Genomic DNA, 26770 nt, shown 5'->3' with positions numbered 1-26770 from the left:
AAATTGACTTGGTACAAAAAACTCGATTTTATGTCAGCATGAGGAAGAATCGTGAAAAATTTTAAAAATTTGGAGTTCGATAGAGCAGACTCAACTCTACTCTAATAATTATTAGAGTCGACTCGGAGCAAACTATGAGAACTCCGGACGTTAGATGAAATGATGAAATTGGGTCAAAAAAAATAATTTGATGTTTTTTATCTTCGCCTTGAATACCTCCCTACTAGTTTCATCATTGTACAAGTGAGCGAAATTATTAAATGTTCTTGATATTCTGTTGATAGGCTCATTGGAAGTAAATTGATACAAATTTCCATGAAAATCTTTGAAATCCATTCCTAAAGTCTTAATCAGGCTCTGATGAATTCTAAAGAATGATTTATAACTGAATTGTAAACAAACGTTACTTACCCATTATTTGTAATTCATCCACGCTTTTATTGAAAACCTGCTCCATTTATCTTCATTTAACACATTTCCACGCTGATTTTAATGCATTTTCACTCAATATAACCGGCAACTGATACAATTTGCCACACACACTCACCCAATGCTGTAGATTATTTTGATTGAAATAATTTGTATGGATTTGTTGTAGACTAGTTTGATTCACGATAACGGCAAACCCCATTTCTCTGAAAATTAAATGACATGTTATCGAGACAAAAATTTATCATCAGCCGAAAAATGTTGTTGTGTACAATATTTTTGTATGTCATCAATATCATGTTGTTTTTCGGTATTTTATCAAAATATTAGCTCTAATGTTTGTTGCCAGGACAGCGAAATTAATTCAATTTAATCCTCTACACAAGTGGCATCATGCGAATTGAAAGTGTACCGGAGGTAATATACTCACATGTGTGTATGTCAATTTTAATCCAATTTTAAAAACAAAATATTTTTGTTAGTTAGTTGTTCACTTTTCATTGCTTCCTTGTTGGCTGATTCCGCTACGAGGCTGTTTTCGGTATTTTATTTAATTGATTAACAGAAAAAGGTGTAATTCATTAGATTAGTTCCCTCGGGGGAGAAATTTCACTTAAACGAAATTTTGAAGCACTGTCGACCCAATATTTGCTGAGGAATGCTTGAGCGATTTTCAACATGACGCTCATTTACTTTGGTGAAAATGTTGCAGGTGTTAACACACACACAGAGTTTTTCTTTCATGCTCAAATGTTTAACTTTTATTCATTTTGGCATTTCGTTGAAACGTAGTCATTTGTGTGAGAAAATGTTGCACTGCATTTAAATTTACTCACTTGTCTCACCATCATCGTCACTCTTTCAGTGTACAGAGCAGCAATATAATGATGATTATAATCATTATAATAAATGCAAACATCTTTTTACAAGTTGTTGCAAAAGTGCTCGAGTTTGTATTTACTTTTAAAATGTTTTAATGAAATAAGCAAATAGAAGACACATTTCTACAAACTTTTGTACCTCCTCCAGCTCTACACTTTTTCCTTGGCATGCACTTGTAATTATATGCATTTACACTTTCTCGTGCCACTCATCGACGCAGCGAGATGCACAAAGAACGAAATGAGATGTAGGTTATGGGAAGAATTTCCATTGAAACACACACAAAGAAAGAAACAGAACGAGATCAGAACAAAGTAAAATGCAAATAAGATGTTGATAAAAGACAAAGTTTTTCTTATCATCCTCATAATATCAAGTTATATTTTTCGGAGAAAAAACTTTTTTTGCACGGCGTTGATGTATGTATTTTCTTGGCGTCTTGTTATTTTTATTATTATTACAATTATGAAGGTAAGGTAAGCAGTTCTCACATTTTAATTATATTCATCAAGGATATTGTTTTCCATCGTGATGATATGAGAAGTTGCGGTAAGTAGAAAACTGTTGCGAAGCTTCATTATTTTAATAATAATATGTTTCTCTATAAGATTTTTTAATGTTGCGGAAAAGTGATGAAGCGACGAAGAGGATAAACAAGGAAAATTATTGTAAACAGCTACTTAGATTAAATTGAATACAGGAAGAAAAGTTTTGTAGAGATTTAATTTAAAGTTAACAATTTTTATACAAAATGAAGTATTTTTGGAAAATTTTAAGATTACTCGAAAAATTTCTTCAAAAATTCAGTTTTACTTATTAGAAATTGGATCTTTTCATATATGTCCTTGAAATGACCTTCAACTAAAAATATTAGTTTTTCAGCCAATAAAAGTATGATTTTTTTCTCAGCCAATGAATTTATTTTGTCAATTTTTCTCAACATAAATTTCATTTTCCAAAAGTTCTTTTTTATGAATTTTTATATTTTTTTTATACATTTTTCAAACTTTTTTTTTTATTTAAATTAAGATTCATTAAAGAGAGATTTAAAAAAAGAAATTTATGTTGATAAAAATTGACAAACTAAATTCATTAGTTATGTAAAAAATCATATCTTTTTTTGGCTGAAAAATGAATATGTTTAGTTGAAGGTCATTTCAAGGACAAATGTGAAAAAATTTCATTTACTTGCTAATTTATTTAATTTGTTAAAATTTTTATAATTCAAAAAAAATATTGAAAATTTTCTTACCTTTTCAGTATGTATTTTTGTCCTTTCAAAGTCTCTTCCTATAAAAATCCTTCCAACTCTTTATCACTCATATCGAAATGTCAGCTACAATACAACAAATTAATTTTCCCACGAGAACATATACCACAGGCAACAGGATATCATTTTAAAAGTTTAATGGATATTGGTTTTTAAAAAACACTGATATGACATTAACTGTTCGTAAAGTTCTCGTCGGAGAGGATTCACAAAATTCACGTGACCCAATTGCGGTAAAATTACGCCTATCACATGATTATTGTTCATATTGTGGAATTCCGAGAAGGACTTTACGTTGCATAATGATAAAATATTTTCCAAACCACCCTCGAATCACTCGAACTCGAATGGCATATAATGGCGCAGAAAATTAAATTAAAACCACAAACATTATTTTTACCCGACAGTTTTTATATTGTTACAATTTTTTCCCGTACTTTTTTTTGTATCACATGTCATTTAATGTTGTGTCTGGCATGAGGCGTCTGACAATTCCTGTAAATAAAATTAAAGACTTTTGTGTAACTGCAACCATCAATTGACAATTTAAAGAATTAAATTGTCTTCTTTTTTTGTTTCGACGACGTTGAGCAACTCATGTGAGTCCATTTCCTTGTTTCTTCTCCAAAAAATGACATTTTTTCCTTTTCACAGGAAAACACACAGAAACAAGGAGCCGACTATCTTGTGATGTTATAAGAATTACACTTTTAGAATTTTGATTTTTTTCCTTGGGTCTCTTTGTTTGTGCTTGACTGCTCAACTTGTAGATGAACTAAACGCGTGCGGAATCTTTAATTTCCTCGCATGAACGTTAACTTTTTCACATAACTTTGCTGCCTTCTTTTCTTTCCTTTTTTTTTGCTTCTTTATGAAATGAAGATAAAGCAAAGAAAAAAGGCAAGCAAGAAAAAAATCGCTAAGACATAGTTTTTTCGTTGCGACACACAATGCGGAGCACAGCGAGAGAGAAAACAAATGAATGGGCGTAAATACATTCAACAATTGCTTGAGGCCATACATTTTTTTTTTCTTTGCTTTCTTCCGAAATAATGTCAGTCGAAGCTTTATTTATGTTTGACATCAAATAGCTTTTAACATTTTCCGGTTAGTCTATTATAATAATAATAATGTGTAATGATATAATGTTGGCTCGACGACTAATAATAAAAAAAAGCGCAAATAATTTTTTTGATGTCAACTTTCCTGCAGGAAATTATCCATAAAATGCTCAGTGTGCTTATGTGGTCATAGCTAATAAAATTCGTGCTTAATGAGGGACAACTTTGAAAAATGAAAGCTATTTTAGGTCAAACGTTCCAAAAAAAAAAACGAAGGAATTTCTTTCGCAGCATGGAAGTTGTAATAAATTGCTCGCATTTGTGATTTGAATCCGGAACGATGTAAGTGTACATGGGAATTTGCGCTCGGTTAGGTCTATTATTAGTTTATTAAGACAACCATGACTATTTATATCAATCAGGTGAAATACTGACGATGGCAGGGAAAGTCATGTGGAAGGAACATAAAATAAAGGGTAAAGAACGTCCTTGGTAAGTATAATTTTTCATATTATTTTTTTTTCTTTTGAACTTTTTAGGGAAGGTAACTTGGATTTGTTTCAATGAAGATTTTCATCCCATATGAAAAAAAGATGAAACAATTTAAACCATCAGGTAAAAGCTTTATGAGGCCTAACCAAATCATTGAAAACAACCTGAAGAAGGTTATCGAGTTCTTTAACAGTTTTGATGATTTGACAGCAGAATGAGGAGCTAGCTATCAGATACCAATGGTCATCTACCAATGGCTTTTTCACCCCAAATAGTATAAGACTGATATGACTTGAAATGTCGAAATAAATGAACTAAATATCCCGTTGGGAGCACAAAAGATCCATTTGGCGTCGAAATGCAAGAGATAGAGCAACAGCAACTAATCCATCAGCTAAGTTTACATTGAAAATTATTGATGATCGGGTTCGAGACTCAAAATCATGAAAAACTTTTCTGACTCCAATTGTTTAGAAACCTTTTCATCAAAAAAAAATGGCATTTTTTTGACTTTTGTATTATTTAATCCAAAAAACCTTTTAAAATTCTAGAACGAACCAAAGTTTTTCTAGATTTTTAGTGAGATCAGGTATGTCAAAGAGGTTTGAATATACGTGTTAAAAATGAAAAACTTACTTTTCCTAATATGAAATCTTTTAGAAGTACAATGAGGAACTCACTTTTAATGAGACTCTTTAAAGACTTTTTGAAAAAAAAATCTCTGATTCCGAAACTTTTGCTATTAATTCAACAAATCAACTTGATACCGATTTTCCATCTCTTCATGGTTAAAATAATGTCTGAAAAAGTGTCAAACAACTCATAACATGGTCATTACTTTCACCTTTTTTCCAACATTAATCGCCCATGTTAAACTTTTTCTATCACTTTAATTAATACAAACTGCTTGTACAAACTTTTTCTTCATACAAGCTTAACATGTCTCACCTCCTAAACAGAAAAAAAAAATTTATGTCATTAGACTTTGTTCTAATTCTACGAATGACAATTTTCCTCCGCCGCGTGTATGAGAAAAATAAAATAAAAACATTTAGAAAAAAAAGTATCTCTTACTGACAAAATGATCCTCATTCACATTTCTATGCCTCCATGTCTCGCATATACATTTTTGGTCCGGCAAAACGTTGACCTGCCATGAGATAACAAACATCCAACATTAGTGATGCCCACAGGTAATATTAACTTTTTCATTGCTATCTTTATCTTCATTTCTCGGGATATCGGTCAAGAAAACGTTCTTTTAATGATGAACCCTAAAAAAATGGATGAATGAGGAAAAATGTACGTCATTACTGTCTCGATAGTTTGGTCTCATAAATATGATAATCTTACTTTTGCCCGTCAAAAATTTTACAAACTTCGCACAAAGAGAGATTAAAGAAGTCAAAGTCATGAGACGTGATAAAACTTTTTTTTCTCCATAAATTTCTTTCTTTATCTTGTTATTTATTTGTAAGAAAGTACAAAGAGACTTAAATAATATTCAATAAAATCTTGAATCCCGAAGTTTATGCTTGAAACTAGCACACATAAACATTAATAAAAGATGAACAAACATCCTTCTTTCTACCTACTGCTTCTCGACAAAAAAGAGAGATTCAGTCGCTTTTAAATAATAACACAAAGTACTTGATCAATTTTGTGATGATATATTTTTCCACATCAAAGTAATTTTGCTTTAAATCTCTTTTTATTCGCATAATGCGAGGCAGACATATACTTGAACTAGATTTTTTGAAGAGGATACCCTTTTTGAGAGATGATAAGCACCACGATGGCAGGTATCTTCAATCTATGCGAAGCTAAGAATTACCATAAACACATTCAACATTATCATGTTTTATGGGAAAAATCGGATTTTCATATCAACAATGCATAAGTGAAGAGTACCTTTTACTATACTTTTTGCACAAAAGTGAGAAAGGGAATGTCTTTCGAAAACTATACAGGGAGGTTTTAGTAGGTCAAATTTGAAAGATGAATTTTAACATATTTTTTGGCTTTGATCTGTCAAGGACCTAAATTTACCTCTTAAGAGACACAGTTAGGATTTGTCTCTCTTAGGAGGTAAAATTAAGTTCTGAGTCTTAAAAAATATGTTAATTTTACATCCTGAATGAACCATCTTTGAAACCATCCTATGATTCGAAGTCAATTCAGTTGAGTTCTTTTTGAGGAATCAAATTCATCTGCTATGATTCAAAGTAGTTGAATTTGATTCATCTAAGGGAATTGAACTGAATTAATTTTGAATCATTTGATGATTTAAAATGTTTCAGAACTCTCATAGATGGTTCAATAGAAGTTTAAGCTCTTTTGAGTTAATGGTTCTTTTTGGATTCAATATCTGAAAAAATGAATGAATTTTAATCATTAGAACTTCAACGCCCGTTACTTATGTATTTTAAATCATTTTTAGCTAATTTCAAATGATTTAAAATTTTCTAATTTATTTAGATGGTTCAATAGAAGTTTAAGCTCTTTTGAGTAACAAGTTCGTTTCGAGTTCAATATCTGAAAAATTGGATAAATTTTAACTTTTAAAACTTCAACGCCCGTTACTTACGTATTTTAAATCAATTTTAGCTAATTTCAAATCATACTCAAATATTCGCAAATTTTAAATTTTTACTCAAAAGGTATTTAAAATTCGCTAAAATTGATTTAAAATACGTAAATTACGGGCGTTGAAGTTCTAAGAGTTAAAATTCATCAAATTTTAAATCAGATTTTGAATTAAAATTTTATCTTTTCTCAAAAGAGCTCTGTTATTAGAACCTCCCTGTACGACAACTCTTTTGTAAGATTAGCATATTTTATAATAATAACACCATAATGCACTCGATAAACAGCATAAAATATAATATGAGATATGAAAGATTAATGCAGCATGAGCACCTTTGTGATTTAAATGCTCCATTCACATATATTTTCCGCAAATTGTACATAGAAGTAGTGCAACATTGTATCTGTTGCAAGGCAATGCAAATCAAAAGAGGCTTTTAAATCACATCCACTTGATGCTGATAATACGTTGATGTTGTTGTTGTTGTAATTATAATAGCCTTATATGTACTTCATAAAGAGCATTACGATGTAAATGCACTACTTGAATAACAAACTGCGCATATAATGATAAATAATAATGTTCAACAACATTTGCATTCACAGGAATAATTCGCAGAAAAGCTCATTGATGAGATGAAATTCCGCTTTTGAATCTTTGATACTTGTCTGAATCGGTTTAATTACCGATGCAAAAATTATTAATGCAAAATTGAATGAATCCTTGATTAGATTTTTGGTTTTATCGGAATTTGTCTGGCTTTTAGAAAAAAAGACACAAAATCAGCAAAAAACAACTTTTCTAATATAATTCATTTGAACAAAAGTATTTCCCGAAAAAAAAAAGATTAGATTCTGTCATGTATTTATTAACTTTTATTAACGTTTTGCTAACGATATCAACACACAATAGAAGTTTCGGGCCAAAATAAAGAGGGAAAATATTGCAAATCATCATCATTATTGTTCATTTGTTTTGCTGGATTGCTATAATATTTGATCTGATAAGTCCGGATCCGATTGAGATTTGGAAGTTCATTGCGAATTGGAATGACATTACGCACAAAAAAAGGCAGACAAAAGGAACAAACAAATAATGATGATGATGAGACAAGATATGCGGGACGACAGCAAGTGACTAACCGGCGGAAAAAGAAATAAATGTCAGATCGGAGATAAAGAGGAATAAATAACGTAAATACATGGTCGACAAATAATGGGATGCGACACCTCCAAGTTGTTGATGAAGAAGCACGAAAAAAGAAGAAAACGATGATGATGAGACAAAATTATATTAAAAGGATTTCGGTTTATTTGTCACTGCTGAGAGACGTGAACGAATTCATTAATTCGTGGATTTTCTAATTTTTCCTCCTCATTTTACGAGAAATTTCGCTTCAAAATGTAAGAAGAGTCCAAAAAATTGCAAAATGCTACAACGATGCACAAGTAAATCATTGGAAATGTGATAAGAATGATAAAGTGCCGCAATAAAAATTACTATCCTTAATTTCGGAAATGGATGAGATTTGTTCAAGAAGATGAAAAAGAGATACACAAGAAAAACCATCGATGAATGTCCCTGTCCCATAAATATTTATTGCCGTCTAAATGTAAACTTTAAATGGATTTTTTGTTTGTCGTGAAAAAAAATCCCGCGCGCGCGAAAGACATTCAAATGGCCATAATTTTGGCGATAACTTGCGTGGAAATGGAGAAAAAGGAGGAAAATTATGGCATTTTATGAGGTTTGTAGCTGTGGGTGTCTTTCGTTTAATAGAATTAAATCGGTTTGAAATAAAATATTATGTTTTCTTTTCTTTGTTGTGCGTTACGTTATTATGTTTTCCATTAGTTTTTATTATCGGAGATTCTTGTGAAGCGTAACTAAATATTGAGTAACAATGGTATCAGAAGTTATACGATCAAAAAAAATTTTTTTTGTTCAATTTTTTTTATTATTGCAATAAATTATGAAATAGAGAATGGGGACATCAATGTTGACGTATCCTTAGTTTTTGTTTTAATTGGAATTTGTGGTTCATTGTTCGATAGAAAAAATTTTAACAAAAAATAAATCAAAAATTTTAGATCTATCGTCAGAATAATCGATTAGATCCGTAATGTTTTATAAAAAAAAATTGATTTTTTTTTTAATAAGCCTCAAACAATAATTTAAAAAAAATTATTTTAAATTCAATTTTTTTTTTATTTTTATTATTTGTATTAAAATGTTTAAATTTTAAGTATAATTTTTATAAAAAATTAAGATTTAAAATTGTTTTTCATATTTATTCAGAATTTAAAAAAAATAAATCAATTTTATAAAGAAAAAAAAAATAAATTTTCTTGATTTGTTAAATTTATGTACAAAAGGATGCAAAATAATCAAAAACATTTTAAACTCAAAATTTTCAAATTTAAATTATTTTATTAAAATTTTTAAAATTAAAATAAAATTAAAAATTTTTAATTTTCTCCTTCATTCGCAAACATTTTTTTTTTACAAAATTTTTAAAATTATCCAATTTTTAGTATGTAGTTAAAAAAATTAAATTTTTTAATTAAAATTAGGAACTTAAATTTAAAAAAAATAATTTTTTTAATTAAAATTAAAATAAAATAAAATTAAATTTAAATTAAATTAAATTTAAATTAAATTAAATTAAATTAAATTAAATTAAATTAAATTAATTAAATTAAAATATTTTAAATGAATCCCGAAAAAATTTTTTAAATATTTTTCTCGGTAAAAATTTATCAAAAAAAAATAAAAAAAATTATTAAAAGATAAAAAACTCACATAATAATAATCCTTTTCTGAAAAAAATTGGAATGATAAAAACTGCATTGTTATTGACGAACAACTAGCCATTGTCTATTTTACTTGTCTGTTTCCTTTCACTCACTTTGACAGCTTATTAACTTGCTACGTCATCCTTTCCATCCCATTTTTCATCAATTCTCATCACTTCTTATCATTTTTTTTTGTTTAAAAATTTTCATTCAGCAAAAAACAAAAGCTATGACAACCCGGAAATATTTATCGCTTCCTGCTTTTTCCTTCAAAAAAACTGATTTTATTTGTGTAAACCGGATTGACAGACCATTTCACACAAACTGCGGTCATTCACAAACAACACAAAATTCAATTAAGTCAATATTGCTCCTGAACGGGAAAAAATATGTGAAAAATTATACGTCCAATGAAACGAAACAAAAACCCTCAGTAATTTAATTATTTTCTTTTTTTGTTGTGCCCCTGATTGATTGCATCAAAACGGTAAATTAAGCAATTTACAATCAATTTAGTTGCAAATTAAATGATGCGAAATAAAAATAATTATCAAAACAATTATCTATTTTGTGCTCGGATAAACGAATGAATTTCGCATGGAAAACAAAACAATTTTCTCAAAAGTAATTAAATTCGGATAATAATAACCATCTTGAGAAGTGTGCTTTGATACACTAGTGTTTCAAGAGCTCGCCTCGAGTAATCTTGAGTAATTTGATTGTTTCATCGCCGTGCTTCAAAATGTTAAATTATTCTGTTATTTGAAACCATGATTGTCTATTTGCGTAACTTTAGATGCCATATGTGAGCCATGTAGACAGAGAGATAGCGTGTGACGTGTTGATGATGATTAAGATAACGCGTAAATTGGCCAAAAATAGCAAATTGAATGACTTTCAAGAATTCAACAGATTGATAAATCAAACAAATTTAGTCGTATTTTGATAATTGGCGTGAACGGAACGAATTTTTCTACTGCAAAAACCTAAAATGAGTCGTCCGGTTTTACATTTTTGGGAAGCTTCGCCCGCAGCGCGAATTTGTCAGCTTGTGATTCGTTATTTGGATCTCGATGTTGAGGTATTTTCCTAAAATTTTTATTTTTTTTTATAAATTTTAATAAAATTTTAAAAATATATTAAAAAATAATAAAAAATAAATCTGGTAAAAAATATGGTAAAAAACTAATTCTTGATTTAATTTAATTATTTTAATTAAACATACTAAAAATTAAAATATGAAAAATTGTTTTTTGAAAATTTAAAAAATAATTTGAAAAAAATTTAAAGACAATTAATGAAAAAATTAAAAATAAATAATTAGTAAATTATTTTAATAATTTAAAATTTAAAAAAATTAACTGAGGTATTTTCTTAATTTTTTTTTAAATTTTTATACATTTTTTTATACAAAAAAAAAAATAATAATTTAATTCAATAATTATTAATTAAACATACTAAAAATTAAAATTATAAAAAATATTTTTAAAAAAATTAATTTTAAAAAATAATTTAAAAAAAATCAAAAGAAAATGAATGAGAAAATTAGATAATCAGTAAATTAATTTAAAAACATTTTAAAATTTAAAATAAATAATTAAAAAAATATGTAAAGTATTTTCTTAAAATTTTTAATTTTTTATAAATTTTAAATAATAAATTTTTCCTTATAGATTCGTTCCCGCTCGTATTCAGACCACAAAACTGAGGAATTTTTCAAACTGAATCCAAGTCAAAAAATTCCCGTGTTACAAGATGGCGACTTTACCCTCTCAGAATCCTTGGCAATTTGTCAATATCTCATCGAGAAAAATGGTTCCCAAGACAAGCTTTTGGGAAAAACTCTCAAGGATCGCGCAGTTGTGATGCATCGCCTTTGTTTCAACTTGGCAACAGTTTTCGTCAAACTTTATGACCTTACGCAACCACTTTACGATGGCACTACAAAGGAATATGACACTCAAAAGTTACAAGATTGCCTGAAAATGTTGACCGAACTCGACTTTTATTTGGGCGAACATCGTTGGGCAGCTGCCGATTACGTCACACTTGCGGATTTGGCGATTCTCACGATGGTTGCTTCATGCCGGCATTGCGGTTTTGACCTCGCGCCGTTCAAAAACATCAGCCAGTGGTACAAAAAGTGCGAGACATTGCCCGGATTTGCGGAAAATGAAGACGGAGCAAAGCGCCTCGGCAAAGACTTGAAGGAATTCATGACTAAATAATGTTGTTTTGTCTGCGTCATGCCACAAACATGTCAAAGTGCTCGACAGTGAATTAAAGAAAAACGTTCAAGAAAGAGACAAAGAAGAAAATTTTCTTGTTTCAAAGTCTTTATCAGAGACAAGAGAAGAGAAGTATTTACACGCTTGCTTGAATTTTAAAACTAAATATTTGTTTATTCATGAATAATGTGATGACTTGTCAACCGCACGAATGCTTCACACAAAGAGACTGCAACTACGTTTCGGGATTCGTCAATTCTGTTTTGCGAAATAATAATTCTGACATGAGATCCTTTTCATTTGATATTGAGGGCAATAAATATAATTTGAGCCATTTAAGGGGCACGTGGGTGGTTCAACATGAAAAATAAGGTATTGAAAGACTTATCAACGGACTTTCGTTTAAATTTTTATCATATTTACAATTTTTTTTTATCATGCAAAATTCTTATTTTTTAGGCAAAAGTAATTTAAAATTCAATTTCAAATTTGATTTAATTTTGGAGATGAAAAATGGTTTAAATATCAAGGTTCACAAAATTTTAAATTAATTTTATTTTATTTTTTTAATTGATTTATCTTTTTATTTAAATTAAATAATTTTCTTTATTTAAAATTTAAAAAAAAAATATTTTTTTTTAAAAATTAAATTTATACATAACTGTAATTAATTTAGATTTAGATCTTAAAATTTTTTTGAATATTTTGAAGATCTAATGTACATTTTTTAAATGGGTGATAAAAAAAATTTTTTGTTAAAAAGTTACTAAGATGAATTTTTTTTAATTCTTTTAAACATATTTTTTGCTTTATTTACGCTTTTTAAATATGGAATATTTTATGTTTTCAAATATGTTATTTTTATAAAACCTTTTTTTTAATTTTTTGAAAATTTATTTTTTTTTTAATTTTTTAAATGAAATAATAATTAAATTACTGATATCACATAATTTAAATTTTTTTCTTTACGAAGAAAATTTTCTTTACTTTAAGAAAAACAAATAATTAATTTTAATTTTTTTTTAATAATTTGGCCGTACCTACTTTGAGAATTTTTTTAAATTATTTTTATTTATTTATTTATTTATTTTTTTTTTGCTTTTTTAGAGTCAAAAATATTGATTTTTATTTTAATCTGCCTGAAAATCAATAATGTTTGATGAAAATAAAATTCCAATAATTTTTTCATTGATAAGTGCGTTGAAAACTTCAATCAACTGATAACGGATAATCGCATTTCATTCATTATTTTGAACTCAAATTCATTCATAAAAAAGAAATCAATTCAATGCGAAAATTTACTACATCTCTCCCGATCCAATCAATCGACGATGTGTAGGAGTAATTGCTCTCAGAATTCATTCATGGCATCAAGTTTCAAGCAAGAACTACTTTTTGCTATAAAATCTGCAATCACGTCGTGCGTTTCTCTCAGACTGAGTTTGCAATATCTCTGTGAAGAAAGTCACGCGATTATTTTCTGTATTTTATTTCTTCTTTTATTTTTAAACACAAAATACTACAAGATTCTCGCGATAACCCTGCAGAGGCGCGAACTGAGGTGTTTCAAAACAAAAATAAACAAATTCGTTGTAATTATTGAATTTTTTTTTGTGTTTCGCTCGTGATAAGCCGCGATAAGAATTCAAAATTTCTCGCCGAATTTCATTCATTTTGGAGAAGACAGTCAACGTGCAATGATGTCAATTCCTTTGTTTTGCTCATTTCTTGCAATTTTTGGATGCGTTTTCGCGAGTTCGCCCGAACAAACGACTTGCATCGCTGAAGTCGACGACGGACTGGCAGTTGGCGTGAACAGCATGAGCGAAAACAGACATCGGATTTGCAAATATTTGGGATTGCCGTATGCTGTGCCGCCCATTGGGGAGTTGCGGTTTGAGCCACCTGTAGAATTTCGTTGGAGCGGGATACGGAATTTTGTGGAAAAGCCGGAAATTTGTCCGCAACCCATAAATATCGAGAAAGGGGATGATGCGACGATCGAAGGAAGTGAGGATTGTTTGACGTTGAGTGTTTATACGCCGCTGAATACGACGAAATTGTTGCCAGTTTTTTTCTGGATTCATGGCGGGAGCTTTTTTATTGGATCGCAGGACTCGTCGCATAGCGGATTTGATTACATTGTTGAGAAGGTGAGTTCTGTAATTAAGAAAAAAAAATTTATGAGTCAAAAATCAATAGAAATCTGACTTAGGCTAGTTAAGTCAAAACCTGAAGCTTAATTTTTTATATAAAAAAAAATAAAATCAATTTTAAAAAATCTTAAGTTTTAATAAAATTTTGCAATATATTGAAAAATAATTTTTAAAAAAATTTAGAAAAAAAAAATTAATTAATTAATTTATTCAATAATTATTAATTAATTTAAGAGGGTTCTAAGAATAAAAATTTAATAAAAATGTTTTTTAAAAAGTTTAAATTAAATTTAATATTTAAGTTGAAATTATTTTTAAAGTTAAATTTATAAAAAATAATTTTTAAAAATTAAAAAAAAATTATTAAATACAAAGATTAAAATTGAAAAAAAAATTAATTTAATAATCAATTAAAAAAAATAAAAAAAAAAATAAATAAAATTAAAAAATAATATTTTTAAAAATTAAATGATTAAAAATTTAAAAAATAATTTTAAAAAAATTGAATAATTTTATTTCATAATTAATAGTAAATTCAAAAAACATTTTTAAAACTAAAATTGAAAAAAGTAAATAAATTTATAAAAATTAAAAATAAATTATTTTTTAAAAAAAATTTGAAAGAAAATTAATTTTAAAAATTAAAAATAATAAAAAATTAATAAAAAAATTATTAAAAATTTATAATATAAAAAAAACAAATAATTAAAATTTAAAAATCAAAAGTAAAAAAAAAAAAATTTCTTAACTTCGTTAAGTCAAAGTCAATAGTTATTTTTTTGACACCTGAAAAAATTAAAAATTAATTTCTTTACCTTTTTCAGGATGTCGTTGTCGTTTCCATCAATTACCGTCTCAATACTCTTGGATTTCTGTCAGTGCCCGAACTGAATATCACGGGAAACTTAGGCATGAAAGACCAAATTCTCGCCTTAAAATGGGTCCAACGAAACATCGCAAGCTTCGGCGGAAATCCTCGTAAAGTCACAATTGTCGGTTGGAGTGCGGGAGCTGCCTCTGCCACATACCATCTCTACTCAAAGCAATCCAAGGGACTTTTTTCACGCGTTATCTCCATGTCTGGCACGTTACTCAATCCATGGGCCTTCCTCCAAAGACCTTCATGGTGCAGGAAAAACTTCCTCGAACACACAGGCTTCCAAACGAAAGAACAACTCAAAAACGCCTCATTTACCGATCTCATGCCGCGTCTCCATAGCAAATTCATGTTCTCCTATTTCGGCTCATATCACTTTTGTTTCATTCCAACCATCGAAGCACCCGGATCCTCAAAACGATTCCTCAAAAAATCCCCGCTTCAACTAACTCGAAAGTCTCCCGTCAGTCAAGTGCCACTCCTCATTGGTTACACAACTCACGAAAGTGAATTTTTCACGCCCGACCTCAATTATTACATGTCGCACATGAATTTCGCGAACAACAACAAAACAATTCTCGAAAAAGTCCAAAATTTCATCGAGAATTTCACGGAAAATACCGACGACAATGAACGACGTGTCATTTTACGCCTAAATTCGATCGCCGATACGTTATTTGGCGTACGGGAGTTTACAAAAAAATACGCTGAAAAATCCAAAAAAGCTGTTTACGCCTATCGCTTCGATTTTGACGGGCGATTTGCGCATTTCAAGCCTCAATATCCGAAAAAGTATCGTCAGCGTAAGGTAGCAATGCATGGCGATGACTTGGGTTACTTGTTCGTACCATTTTTCGAAGATATCTCGGGATATTCGTTCAATGCAAGTTCACCCGAAGTTATTGTCAGTCAACGGATGGTAGAGATGTGGACCAATTTCGTCAAATTCGGGTAAAAAACTTCAATTTTTCAACAAAATTTGAATTTTTCAATCAAAATTTTGTATTTTAGTAATCCAACTCCTGCAATAAATGACGTGATAACGACTAAATGGCGTCCCTACAATGAAAAAAGTGAAATTTTAAATATTGACGAGAAATTAGAAATGATTGAAGATCCCTTTACGAACGATCCGTTGTACGAATTCTGGAGCAACATCTACGATTGTCTGCATAAATGTCGATGTGCGTTACTCGAAACTGCCATGAACTAGAAATTATCCTCAATTTACAGTAAAAAATAAAAGAAAAAATATGCTAAAATTTCTTGAACCTTTTGCTGATATTTATTCAAATTACATCTGGACCCCGAAGCAAGCTGAAAAACAAAAAAAAAGAAGCTAATTGAATAATTTTTACGTTTACCTCAATTACCTTTGTTTTTCTTGGCTTTTTTTCCGTTGTGTGAACAGGTCAGACAAAAAAAGCTTAAACGTAAGTGGCAGAGAAAAAGAATCCGGAAAATGGCAATTCATGCTGCTTTTCGCTCAAATATTTATGAGGATCAAAATTAACATATAAACAAGGTGGTAAAAGCCATGAAAAAGTTTTTTCTCTGCTTGCCTGCCTTTCGTTGTACATTTTTATGGGTTTAAAGTTTCTTCTTCAGTTTCTTTAATGAAGTGATTTTGATGTTTTGCAGTCGGTCTGTTGCAAATTTAATTTTTTTTCTTGAAATGGAGACGTCTGGTTGTTCATGATAAAATAATATTTTTAGCTAAAAAGCGCTTTTTTGGTTTTTTGACAACTTTTTGAGATTTTTTCTGCATATTTATTATTCCAATTGAAATAAAGATGAAGAAAACTCGAGCGACCTCATCCTTTTTACATTTGTACGACTTTCCCTCTAAAAAAAAAATTCAAAACAATTTGCATTTATTAAGTACTTTTCTGTTAACTTACGTTTTTCAGTCCTCTTTTGTTACGATTATTATTATTAATGTTCATTGCTGTGAACTGTTAACTCGGTTTTGGGTCATTTTCCTTTAACAAATGAGATGCAAGTTGGTCGAATTTCGTTTTAATTTAATGCTTATTGCTCACATTTTGTTTTTCCTGCAATAAAAAAATTACTTCTTCGAATATTTTCCATTTTATTCAATTTGCATTAATTTCGACTCGCTTTTTTCAACCCGTTCATGGAAATGGTGTGAAAAAGAGTAATAAAAAACGTCAGGACGGGAAAGTTTAACACTTGTTGCCAACAGAGAGTCATTGGCTTAGAAAATTTAATAGGATGCAAACGATTTACATTATTATGCATATGTATTGGCTTCTTATCGTACAGCAGCTAACCGCCATATCGTAGAAAATAGCTTCTTAGCGAGGAGCGTGTAATGCTAATGACATTAAACCATCTCATTTGCATATCAAATAATTGATTCACTTGTACAAATAAAGCACCTTGCGTCTTATTTGTTCTGCTTGAAAAGGCGCTGTGGATGGAAAAGAGATAGATTTTAAGAATTTTTGAAGAAAATTTCGTAAAAAATGTTAAAAAATTTAAAAATATTAATTTAAAAAAATGCTCGATCAATTGATCGTCAATAATTGAATATTTTTTTTTATTTTTAATTTCATAAAATAATTTTTAATTTTTTAACAATTTTTTTTAAAATAATGTTCAATAATTTTAAAAAATAAAAAAAAAGTTTTATTATTTTAATTTTTTTAATATAAAAAAAATCGATAAAATATAATATTTCAAATAAAATATATTTTTTTAAATTTTTTGTTAATCTAAAAGTAAAATGAATTAATTTTAATTAATAAATTTAAATTTAATTAATTAATTAATTTTTATAATTAAAAAAATTATTTTTGCTTAATTTATAATTTTTCACTAAAATTTTAGAATTTAAAAAAATATATTTTTAATAAAAACTTTTAAATTTCAACTATTTTCGAGCCATTAAGTGAGTCATATCGTTTCGTGTCTTAATGTTTTAGCTTTTAGTGGATAGAAGTTGAATTAATGTAAATAAAAGTGTGGTGTCTTTACTCGAAAATGAAGGTAAAGTAAAAGGCGGAGAAAACAGGAATGAAAATTAACGATCGATTAGTAACGCTTGTCACCTGGTTGTTAGTCCTTTATTGACTTTATTGTCGTTTAGAGACAGAATATTAGAGTACTTATAAAAATTTTCGTTCAACGTCGATTGAAATTGTTAATTTAACTTAATTTAAAAGTGATTTGATGATAACATTAAAAAATTTTTAAATATTTATTAAAAAAATATTTTTAATTGGAGTTAAAAAAAATAATTGGACCGATAAAATTGTTTTAGAAATTCATAGATTTTAAAAATTATAAAAAAATGTTTCGAGCAAAAAACCAGCAAAAAAAAATAAGCTTTCGTAAAAATTTTTAATAATCTACATTTTTGAAAATTTTATGAATTTTTAAAAATAGAGAGGTATTATTATTTTTTTTTTTTGGTTTAAAAGCATAATTTTTTTCATTAAAATTTAAAATTATAAAATGCTGACTTTTGAGGTAATTTCAATGAAAATTTCGAAATTTTCTTTAAACATCTGTTAAATTTTTAGTACATCTTAATATATCTATGAAAAAAATTTTTTTCTCGAAAAATTTCCGAAAATATAAAATTTTTGTGCTAAATTAAATTAAAAACAATTTTTGAGAGAATGTTTACCTATTTGGTAACAAAAATTTGAAATATCCTTTGATAAACTGACTTTGGAATTTAAATTAAGTTAAACTAAGTAAAATAGAAGAAGATGTTAAATCTGAATTTCCTTAGATTTTTATGTTCTCTTTTCAATTGACCAATATTTTAATATTCAACATAAATTTTCCCTTCTGGGGATTTTTCTTAAAATTCACTAAAAATACTTACCCAAAAATTTCCTTGAAATCATTCGAACAAAACTTCCTAAATATTCTCTAAACTCCCATCCGAGTGACATTTTCAATCGAAATCCATCAAAAATACTAAAAGCTATCATCATCACCAATTCACAAAACCCAGAGTTACAACAATTTTGTATCTTGCCAGGAAGACAATTTTTTTTTTTGTTGTTGTTCACACAAAATCCAACACAACATTTTATCCCGAAATACTACAATAAATCGGAAATCCAGGAAGACATGTAAAAGCAATATCATGTTTCGGCACTTCACAGCTCCCTTTTCTTTCTGTACACACGCAGATAAAGTACCCTTTTAGTGGCATATGTGTGTCTGTTTAAAATTCTGGTAGATGTAATAAAATTTGCAATCTATTGCATTTCTATGCAATCTCCAATATTAATTTATTTTTGCCCTTTCTCTGTCTTCTTCGTGCACAGTCAGCATCATCATCATCATCATTACTTTTGCCATTTCACAAATTGTGTGTCTGTGAGGTTTAACACACAACTTGGTGAACAACAGACGTAAAAGTAAATAAAATTAAAGCTACACCAATCAGTTATTTACTGAATGTGTCCTTATACCTCGAAAGATAGAAAGACTCAAAACAAACATTGGTTCATGCGAATTTTGAAAATTTTTCGGATTTAAAATTTTTTCGGTATTTGTCAAGAGAAGTGACGCTAATTCGTGCGATTTTGTAAATTTATACAAAAGTTTTTCGTTGCATGCGTGCGAATTCACATTTTAAATACAAATACCAAGAGAAATTACTTTGCAAGGAAAATGTGCCTTTAGAAAATGCTAAGCGCCAGATCAATTAAACCAATTGAATATTTTCTGAACCGTACTTTGATTGCTGCCATTCAAATATTTAAATGGTTTCTGTTTATGTTAAAATTCTGTGTGTTTACTTTGACGTCAAGTGTGCGCCCCAAGTGCTCACGAATTCCTGGAAATACAAAAATAGCGATTTATTTATGATGATGATGATACTTCATTCACTTACCTGAGCAAAGAGCACGAAGGTAAATGTAAAAAAAAAATTAAATAAAATATGGGGACTGCAATGTATTCTAATGTAATTAATTTTTTTTTCGCATATGAAAATGTCACAAAATTGCTGAAGCCAACAATTTTATTTTTGTACAGAAAAAAAATATAAACTAATGGAGATGCAATGTTCCATTTTTTTTTAAATTTTTTTTTCACGTGAAAACTAAAAATTTTTTACTTTTTTTTTAAAAAATAAAGCAATTTAATATTTTTTGCGTAATTTTTTCGTAAAAAAAAAATAAACTTTTATGAATCAAAAATTTAAGTGCTTTAGTTGCTGTTTTTAGGCAATTCACGAGAATGGGATAGGAGGATAATGTCATTTAAACTTTTGTTGTTATTGTGTTGACTGCCGAAAATTAAATGAACGTGAAATTATTTTTTTTTTATCTGCATGTGAATGGAAAAAACACATGTTTGTGATGTATTTTGTGGTAAAGTGAGTTTATTTCACAGCGAAAAATTTCATTTTAATCCTCTTTCAATGATAATTTGCGGAAAAAATTGTGAATTGTAATTGAAAATGACCATTTATGGCTCTTGTTTGATGAAATTTTCGAAAAATTCTGTAAAAAATTATTTTTTAAAACTTCAAAACGTGGAAAAATTGAAAAATAATACTTTACCAATTTCGAATGAGAGATTTTCTTCTTTGATTTTCACGTCGTTGAAGGGACTTTCGAAGAAATCAGGTGAAAATTGTTCGAAAACGTCTTTTTCTTGGAAGTCGTTGAAAGAGAAAGTTTCAACAGGGACGTTAACGATAGGAAAATCCACTTCAGTATCATCGTTTGGCATATCAGTCGATGAATTTGCATCAAAAGGTTCCGTTTTGATCTGAGAAAGAACCTCTTCCATCATTTTCATTCGTTTTTGGTTTAGTTTTTCGATAGTTTTTGGTTGTTTTCGTTTATTTGTGGTACGATTTTTAACTGGTTGAACTTTGGCGACCTCAAGTTTGATCAAAATAGGTTCTTTTGGGTCAATTTTTGAGCCTTCTTCATCAAGTTTTGGGCCTTTTTCAACAAATTTGGAGACATCTTCAACAATTTCTGATTTTTCTTCAACAATTCTTGAGTCTTTTTCATCAATTTGTGAGTTTTCTTCAAGAATTTCGGAATTTTCTTCAAGAATTTTTGATTCTTTTTTAACAGTTTTTGAGACTTTTTCATCAATTTTTGAGTTTTTTCCAGCAATTTGTGAATTTTTTTCAAAAATGTTTAAAATTTCTTCATCAATTTTTGACACAACTGCGGGTTTGACGTCTAAAGTTTCACGTTTTGCCTCCATTAATTTCACAACTGAGTCCAATCTTCCCTCAGCAATCAACGTTTTTGGCTTTTTTCGCTCAATTCCATTTGAAATCCATCCTTCTTTTGATGATTTGTATACAATCTTCTTAAATTTCCTTTGAAAATGTTGACCTAATGAATGAAAATCGTTTTATGAGCCTTATTTTCGCGTATTTTTCTGACAATCCTGAACCTGATTTTTTAATTTTACGAGAATTCAAATATTTTTTACTTTTATTTCATAAGAAGAACATTAAAACTTGTTACGTTTTTATTTAAATTAAAACAAAATTTACGACTTTTGATGTAAAACCATCAAAATTTTAAGAAAATTGCAACAAGAAAATTTTTTTCAGCGACTAACGCTTTTCTTTTGCATTTTTAATGTGTTTCTTACTTTGGATGTGACTGCTGTAAAGGGCTTCGGTAGCAACTGTCATGTCACATGAGATGCAATAATATTGTCCGGATGGCGTGCGACAGCTGCTAAAATCGCTTCGTGAACGGGGACTCAATTCCGTTGTGATGCCTAAAAATTATTTTTTTATTAAAAACGGAAAATTTTCAATTAAACTCGAAACTCACCAATTTGCTTGCATTTCTTTTGATGCTTTTGCCCGCTAATGTGCGTCTCCATTTGCTGATCAGAAGTCACCGAAATGTCACAAATTTCGCAATATCGTCCCGAATTTTTGCCATTTTGATTTTTTGTATTTTCTACAGCTACGGGCGGCATTACCGGAAGCAATGAAGGTCCAATTGTTCCGGGTTTTGGAGTTGCATACGTTAGTTGTGGCGGCGACGATTGCGAAAAGGCATCAGCGGGGGTTGTAGCGTCATATACGGGCGTTGGCGGAGGCGAGATCGATAGAGATGCTTTTTGCCCGGGTTCGTCAAGTGGTTGAACGAAAGCTTGTCCAATGCCAAATCGACCTGTGTTATCCGGCTGAGGCTTTTGACTGTAAAAAATTCATTTTTTAAATAAAATTCGGATGAATAAATGTGAAAAACTTACGATTTTGGTCTGGATTTGCCAGCTGCGACCCTGATTTGTGAAGAAAAAGGAAAAATTTATGAAAAATTGTTCAAAAATGGGAATTATAATAAATAAACTAAAAGGCTGAACATATTAAAATAGTTACATTCGATGTTTTTTGCCCATGTAATGTTGATTCGCATGCTGTATGCTGGTCAATGCAATCTGACAAATGTCGCAGAAGAGAGCATTTGGTCCTTTAGGTCCTGCCTTTTGTGCTTCCTCGATACTTGTTACCTAAATTTGTGATTTTAATATGTTTCAGGCACAAATCGCATTTAGTTTATAAATATTATAATCAAAAAAATTAAGAAAATCAAGAAAAATTAAGCCTAAATCCTACTTTTCTTTGTCTCTTGGGCATACTGGCTCCCGTTCGCTTGCAATAATCGATCAACCATTGATTAATTTTCTTCTCATGAGTCTAAAAAACCAAAAAAATTAATAAAATTTCATTAAAAATCGAATTTCCAACACACCTTCGAGCTATAATGCATCTTCGCCGATATCGGGCTATTCACTTTGACATCGCACAACACGCAATGAAGAGCATTAAATAATTTTTTCAGTTCATCTGGCAACGCAGGATCATCTTTTCCCATGTAGTCAATGTCGAGTTTGCGTTTTCGAGATTCTTCAGGCGCGACATGAGCAACTTGAGGCATTGGCATCCCGTAATGCGGTTGTTGGTACGTCATTCCAGCTTGAGGTGCCCAATAACTCGGGTCGTAGTTGAACATGGGCGATTGGAAAACGTTTGTCATGTCATGTTGCGGCGGGCCAGGAGGCAATGGAGGCTGCACAGCGGTTTCTTGCTCTTGTTCGGCATCTGTTGTGCCAGGCGGAGGCGGTTGAGAAGCTTTTACGGGAATCTTGAAACTCGGATTGAAGACAGGAGCTGGAGGAAAGCCTGAAAAATTGAGTTGAAATGAAATTTTAGGGGAAAATTTTGAGAAATTTTTACCTTCCGCATATCCTGGAGGAAATTCTTGATAATTCATATCAATTAAAAGTGATGATTCTTATCAGAAAAAGTGAAAATCCATCGAAAATTCAATTTGTTTTGATTTTTTAGCTTTCTCAAGTCGTCTTTTGCTAATTCTGTCGTAAACAATGATGAGGAGTAAGAAAATGTGAAGAATTTCATACAAGTTTTGTATCCAAGTTGAATGGGACCTGATTTCATGGAACCAAATTTCAATCCAAGTTGAAAGTTTTTTATACAAGTTTCTTGTACAAGAAATTTTAATAAGACAACCAGATGATTTCAGGTTCAATTGGGGACTTTTTTTGTAAATTTCTTTAAAATTGAACTGAAAATAGTGAAAAAAATCTATAGATTCGTTAAAAATCTGCTAAAATTAAAATTTTTTGGTCTAAAAACTTAAGAATTGATCAAAATTTGTTGAAAATTGGGGAAACTCGGGACTTTCTCTGAAAATTGGCAACATCTGGGTACCATATTGTAAATATCATAAAGGCGGGAAGTTGACTTTGAACAAAATTTTGACAAAAATCCACAAAAAATATTAAATAAAAGATGAAAAGCAAGTCAGCAAGACCTCCCGTTCAATTTATGGACATCGACAACAACTGGAGAGAGGATTATGAGAAGAACATTGGACGACTTTCAGGCAAATTAGTTACAAAAGACCTCGAATTCTATCGGTAAGAGCTCTCTTTGTGAAAATTTTCATCAAAATTTAATATTTTTTTTACATTTTCAGGAAATGTTATTACAACGACTTGACTTTAAACATCGGAGACTTTGTTTTAATCTACGACGTTGACTCCGAATATTCGATGGATGTTGCGAAAATCATTTACATGTACGAAGACAAAGACCCGGGACCGATGGATCCTTGCCGAGCCCTCGTCAAATGGTACACACATCCAGAATCTCTCAAAAAATACCTGAAAAATGACAAGACTGAGTTTCATGCCACACAAGAAGTGATCGAAAATGATTTATTTGACAACGACATCTCCATCGAGACAATTGTGCAAACTTGCAGTCTCAAAATTATCAAAGTGAATGACGAAAGTATCGAAAAAATGACTTCCAAATCGAAGCGTAACTATTTTTGTCGCTACAAACTCGTTCGAATCCCGGGAAAACGTCAATATATGCTCGAACCGATGATTGGATCGCCAAAAATTTCGTTGCAAGAGAAAACTCCCTCAAAACGGAAGACTTTACTGCCTCAAGATACTGTCATGGCAAGTCCCAAGCTCATTATTCGTCGCTTATCGACTGATATGACGCCAAATAAACGAAAAACTTCGCTCTGGACTTGCGAACAAAAATTATCGCCAATTCGTGACACCGATGAAATCCCGGATTTGCCAAAATCGACACGAAAAACGCGTCAATCTGTCGATCGAGAGATGAAAACGCCTTCAAAACACTCGCAAATGAAGGAAATTGAGACGCCAACGTCGCGTCGTAAAAGTATCCTCAAGACCCCGAATGCCAAAGGAGAAGGAACACCTCGAAAACGCGTTTCCATGAGTGCTCGTCTCGAAACGCAATACGAAATTCAGGATGAAGAGAACATCACACCGCCCAAACAGCGAAAAATCGAAGGAGGAACTCCTCGTGGAAGACCTCGTTCGACACAAAAATCATCTCCGACCTCAACTTTGAAGGGAACTCCTCGTAGGAAAATCTTTATTACGCGATTTCCAAATAGGTCAACGAGCGACTCCCGTAAAAACTGATGGGCAAGCACTTCAACTCGCACGCGAACGTTTACATGTGGCTGCCGTACCAAAAACTTTGCCATGTCGCAATAAAGAATTTGAAAATATTTACGCTTTTCTCGAGGGAAAACTCTTGGATAACTGCGGCGGATGCATGTACGTGTCGGGCGTTCCGGGCACCGGCAAGACAGCAACGACAACTGAAGTAATTCGTACCTTAAAAGCCGCCGCCGAGCAAGATGACGTCCCGGAATTCGATTTTATTGAAATAAACGGGATGCGATTGACGGAACCGCGACAAGCTTATGTCCATATTTATCGTCAGTTCAGTGGGAAAACTGTTTCTGCCGAATATGCTTATAATTTGCTCGATAAACGTTTCACAACTCCCTCGCCTAAACGTAAAATGACAATTTTGCTCGTTGATGAGTTGGATATTCTCTGTAATCGTCGTCAGGACGTCGTTTACAACATTTTAAACTGGCCGACGCTTCCAACAGCTAAACTCGTCGTTGTTACAATCGCTAATACGATGGATTTGCCCGAAAGACTTCTCATGGGAAAAATCACGTCACGCTTGGGACTCACTCGTCTCACCTTCCAACCTTACAATTTCCAACAACTTCAAGAAATTATCACAGCTCGCGTTTCCGGCACCGATACCTTCAACAAAGACGCCATTCAACTTGTCGCGAGAAAAGTTGCCGCAGTTTCGGGTGATGCGAGACGTGCTCTTGATATTTGTCGTCGTGCTACGGAAATCGCTGAATCTGGGCAGAAAACGAAAGGAGAAATTCACGTAGTTTCCATTGCGGATGTGCAAAAAGCTCTTACCGAAATGATTGCAAGTGCGAAAATGCAAGCGATCAAGTCCTGTTCGAAGTACGAGCAAATGTGGTTGCAGGCGGTTTGTGCGGAAGTTGCCAGAACGGGAGTTGAGGAATGTACGTTTATTGGAGTTTATCATCAATTTGAGAGTATTGCAGCGTTTAATGGGGTGAAAATACCGAATCCGGGACAAGCTCTTGGATTGTGTGCGAAATTGGGAGCAATTCGATTGTTGATAACGGAACACAGTCGAACGGATTTGTACATGAAAATTTTGTTGAATATAAGTAGTGATGACGTTCATTATGCGTTGCAGCCGAGTAATTGATCTCTGTTACGTTAAGTTTTTTTTTCGTACAAATAAACGTTATTATTGAATTTAAAATGTGAAAACAAGTTTAAAAAAAATTATGAAAAAAAATAAAATATTTAATAAAAAAAATTCTTCAAAAATTTAATTTTTGTTTTAATATTTTACAATTTTAAACATACATTTTAGTTTTATTTTTTGGGAAATATTTTTTTTCAAAAAAAATTAAAATTTACCTACTCATCATCAAAAATTAGTTAAAATCTTAATTTTTTTTATATTCTACATTTTTTAGCAGTTTTTGACAAAATTTGATTTTTTAATTTCTCATTCAAAAAAAAAAATAATTTCATAAGGATAATACGATAGATTATTAAATTTCAAAAATTATTTGAAGGTTTTTTAAAAACTATTAAATATTAAAGATCTTTGAAATTGATTTGATAGGTAAATTAATAAAAATTAAAATTAAATTAATTAATTTTTAAAAAATATCTTCAAAATTATATTATTTATCATTTTCTTAAAATGAAATGTCGAAAATAATAAAAAAAATATTTTTCAAATGAAATTTGATTTTTTTTTTGACAAAAAATATAAGAAAATTGAAAATTAAATCAAAAATTAAATTAAATTAATTAATAAAAAATACAAAATTTAAAAAAATATAAAATAAATTAATAATTTCCTCAAATAAATTTATATCCAAATTTTTATTTAAAAAAATAGTAAATTTTGAAGACAAAAATTAAATTAATTTAAAAAAAATTAAAATATTTAATTAAAATAAATTTAAAATTTTTCCTTTAGATAAATTTGAAGCCAAATTTTTATTCAGAAAAAAAAATAATAATTTTGTTAAAAAAACGCTTCATGTTAACACTTATGAACATCA

The 26770-nt window shown here is 30.1% G+C and overlaps 4 protein-coding genes across 5 annotated transcripts; 3 read left to right on the top strand and 1 right to left on the bottom strand.

Annotated features, from left to right (window-relative positions):
• The first annotated feature begins 10507 nt into the window (after window positions 1-10507).
• On the top strand, window positions 10508-11744 carry LOC134837278 (glutathione S-transferase 1-1-like). Its single transcript, XM_063852646.1, has 2 exons — window positions 10508-10597; window positions 11190-11744. The coding sequence occupies exons 1-2, from the start codon at window positions 10508-10510 to the stop codon at window positions 11742-11744; spliced, it is 645 nt and encodes a 214-aa protein (XP_063708716.1).
• Window positions 11745-13431: 1687 nt separating this feature from the next.
• Window positions 13432-16029, top strand: LOC134834543 (esterase E4-like). Its single transcript, XM_063849264.1, has 3 exons — window positions 13432-13897; window positions 14725-15728; window positions 15789-16029. The coding sequence occupies exons 1-3, from the start codon at window positions 13442-13444 to the stop codon at window positions 15988-15990; spliced, it is 1662 nt and encodes a 553-aa protein (XP_063705334.1). The 5' UTR covers window positions 13432-13441; the 3' UTR covers window positions 15991-16029.
• Window positions 16030-21208: 5179 nt separating this feature from the next.
• Window positions 21209-23140, bottom strand: LOC134826916 (zinc finger protein 385C-like). Of its 2 annotated transcripts, none has more exons than XM_063839423.1 (7): window positions 22999-23140; window positions 22514-22944; window positions 22378-22458; window positions 22141-22271; window positions 22014-22043; window positions 21584-21957; window positions 21209-21527 (listed from the first exon to the last, which is right to left on the bottom strand). In XM_063839423.1, the coding sequence occupies exons 1-7, from the start codon at window positions 23033-23035 to the stop codon at window positions 21358-21360; spliced, it is 1254 nt and encodes a 417-aa protein (XP_063695493.1). In that variant the 5' UTR covers window positions 23036-23140; the 3' UTR covers window positions 21209-21357. The 2 variants fall into 2 exon arrangements, with proteins under 2 accessions (XP_063695493.1, XP_063695494.1); XM_063839424.1 differs by having other exon boundaries at window positions 22514-22932; window positions 22999-23079.
• A 379-nt stretch (window positions 23141-23519) lies between these two features.
• Window positions 23520-25981, top strand: LOC134827075 (origin recognition complex subunit 1). Its single transcript, XM_063839611.1, is given in 3 exon segments — window positions 23520-23702; window positions 23762-24743; window positions 24745-25981. Coding segments are annotated over 3 exon segments (2259 nt in total). The 5' UTR covers window positions 23520-23574; the 3' UTR covers window positions 25894-25981.
• The last annotated feature ends 789 nt before the right edge of the window (window positions 25982-26770 follow it).

The sequence above is a fragment of the Culicoides brevitarsis genome, chromosome 1 (assembly GCF_036172545.1).
Source record: "Culicoides brevitarsis isolate CSIRO-B50_1 chromosome 1, AGI_CSIRO_Cbre_v1, whole genome shotgun sequence".
Lineage (NCBI taxonomy): Eukaryota > Metazoa > Arthropoda > Insecta > Diptera > Ceratopogonidae > Culicoides > Culicoides brevitarsis.
Note: the sequence above shows the minus strand (reverse complement) of the source record. Positions and strands in the feature narration are given on the sequence as shown.

Bases quoted from the DNA above. Each gene is read 5' to 3' on its own strand.
- LOC134837278 (XM_063852646.1), top strand. From the start codon at position 10,508: ATGAGTCGTCCGGTTTTACATTTTTGGGAAGCTTCGCCCGCAGCGCGA. The intron at 10,598-11,189 runs GTATTTTCCTAA...TTTTCCTTATAG, and splicing joins ATTTGGATCTCGATGTTGAG to ATTCGTTCCCGCTCGTATTC.
- LOC134834543 (XM_063849264.1), top strand. From the start codon at position 13,442: ATGATGTCAATTCCTTTGTTTTGCTCATTTCTTGCAATTTTTGGATGC. The intron at 13,898-14,724 runs GTGAGTTCTGTA...TACCTTTTTCAG, and splicing joins TTGATTACATTGTTGAGAAG to GATGTCGTTGTCGTTTCCAT. The intron at 15,729-15,788 runs GTAAAAAACTTC...TTTGTATTTTAG, and splicing joins ACCAATTTCGTCAAATTCGG to TAATCCAACTCCTGCAATAA.
- LOC134826916 (XM_063839423.1), bottom strand. From the start codon at position 23,035: ATGAATTATCAAGAATTTCCTCCAGGATATGCGGAAG. The intron at 22,044-22,140 runs GTAACTATTTTA...TTCACAAATCAG, and splicing joins ATGGGCAAAAAACATCGAAT to GGTCGCAGCTGGCAAATCCA. The intron at 21,528-21,583 runs GTGAGTTTCGAG...AATAATTTTTAG, and splicing joins AAAGAAATGCAAGCAAATTG to GCATCACAACGGAATTGAGT.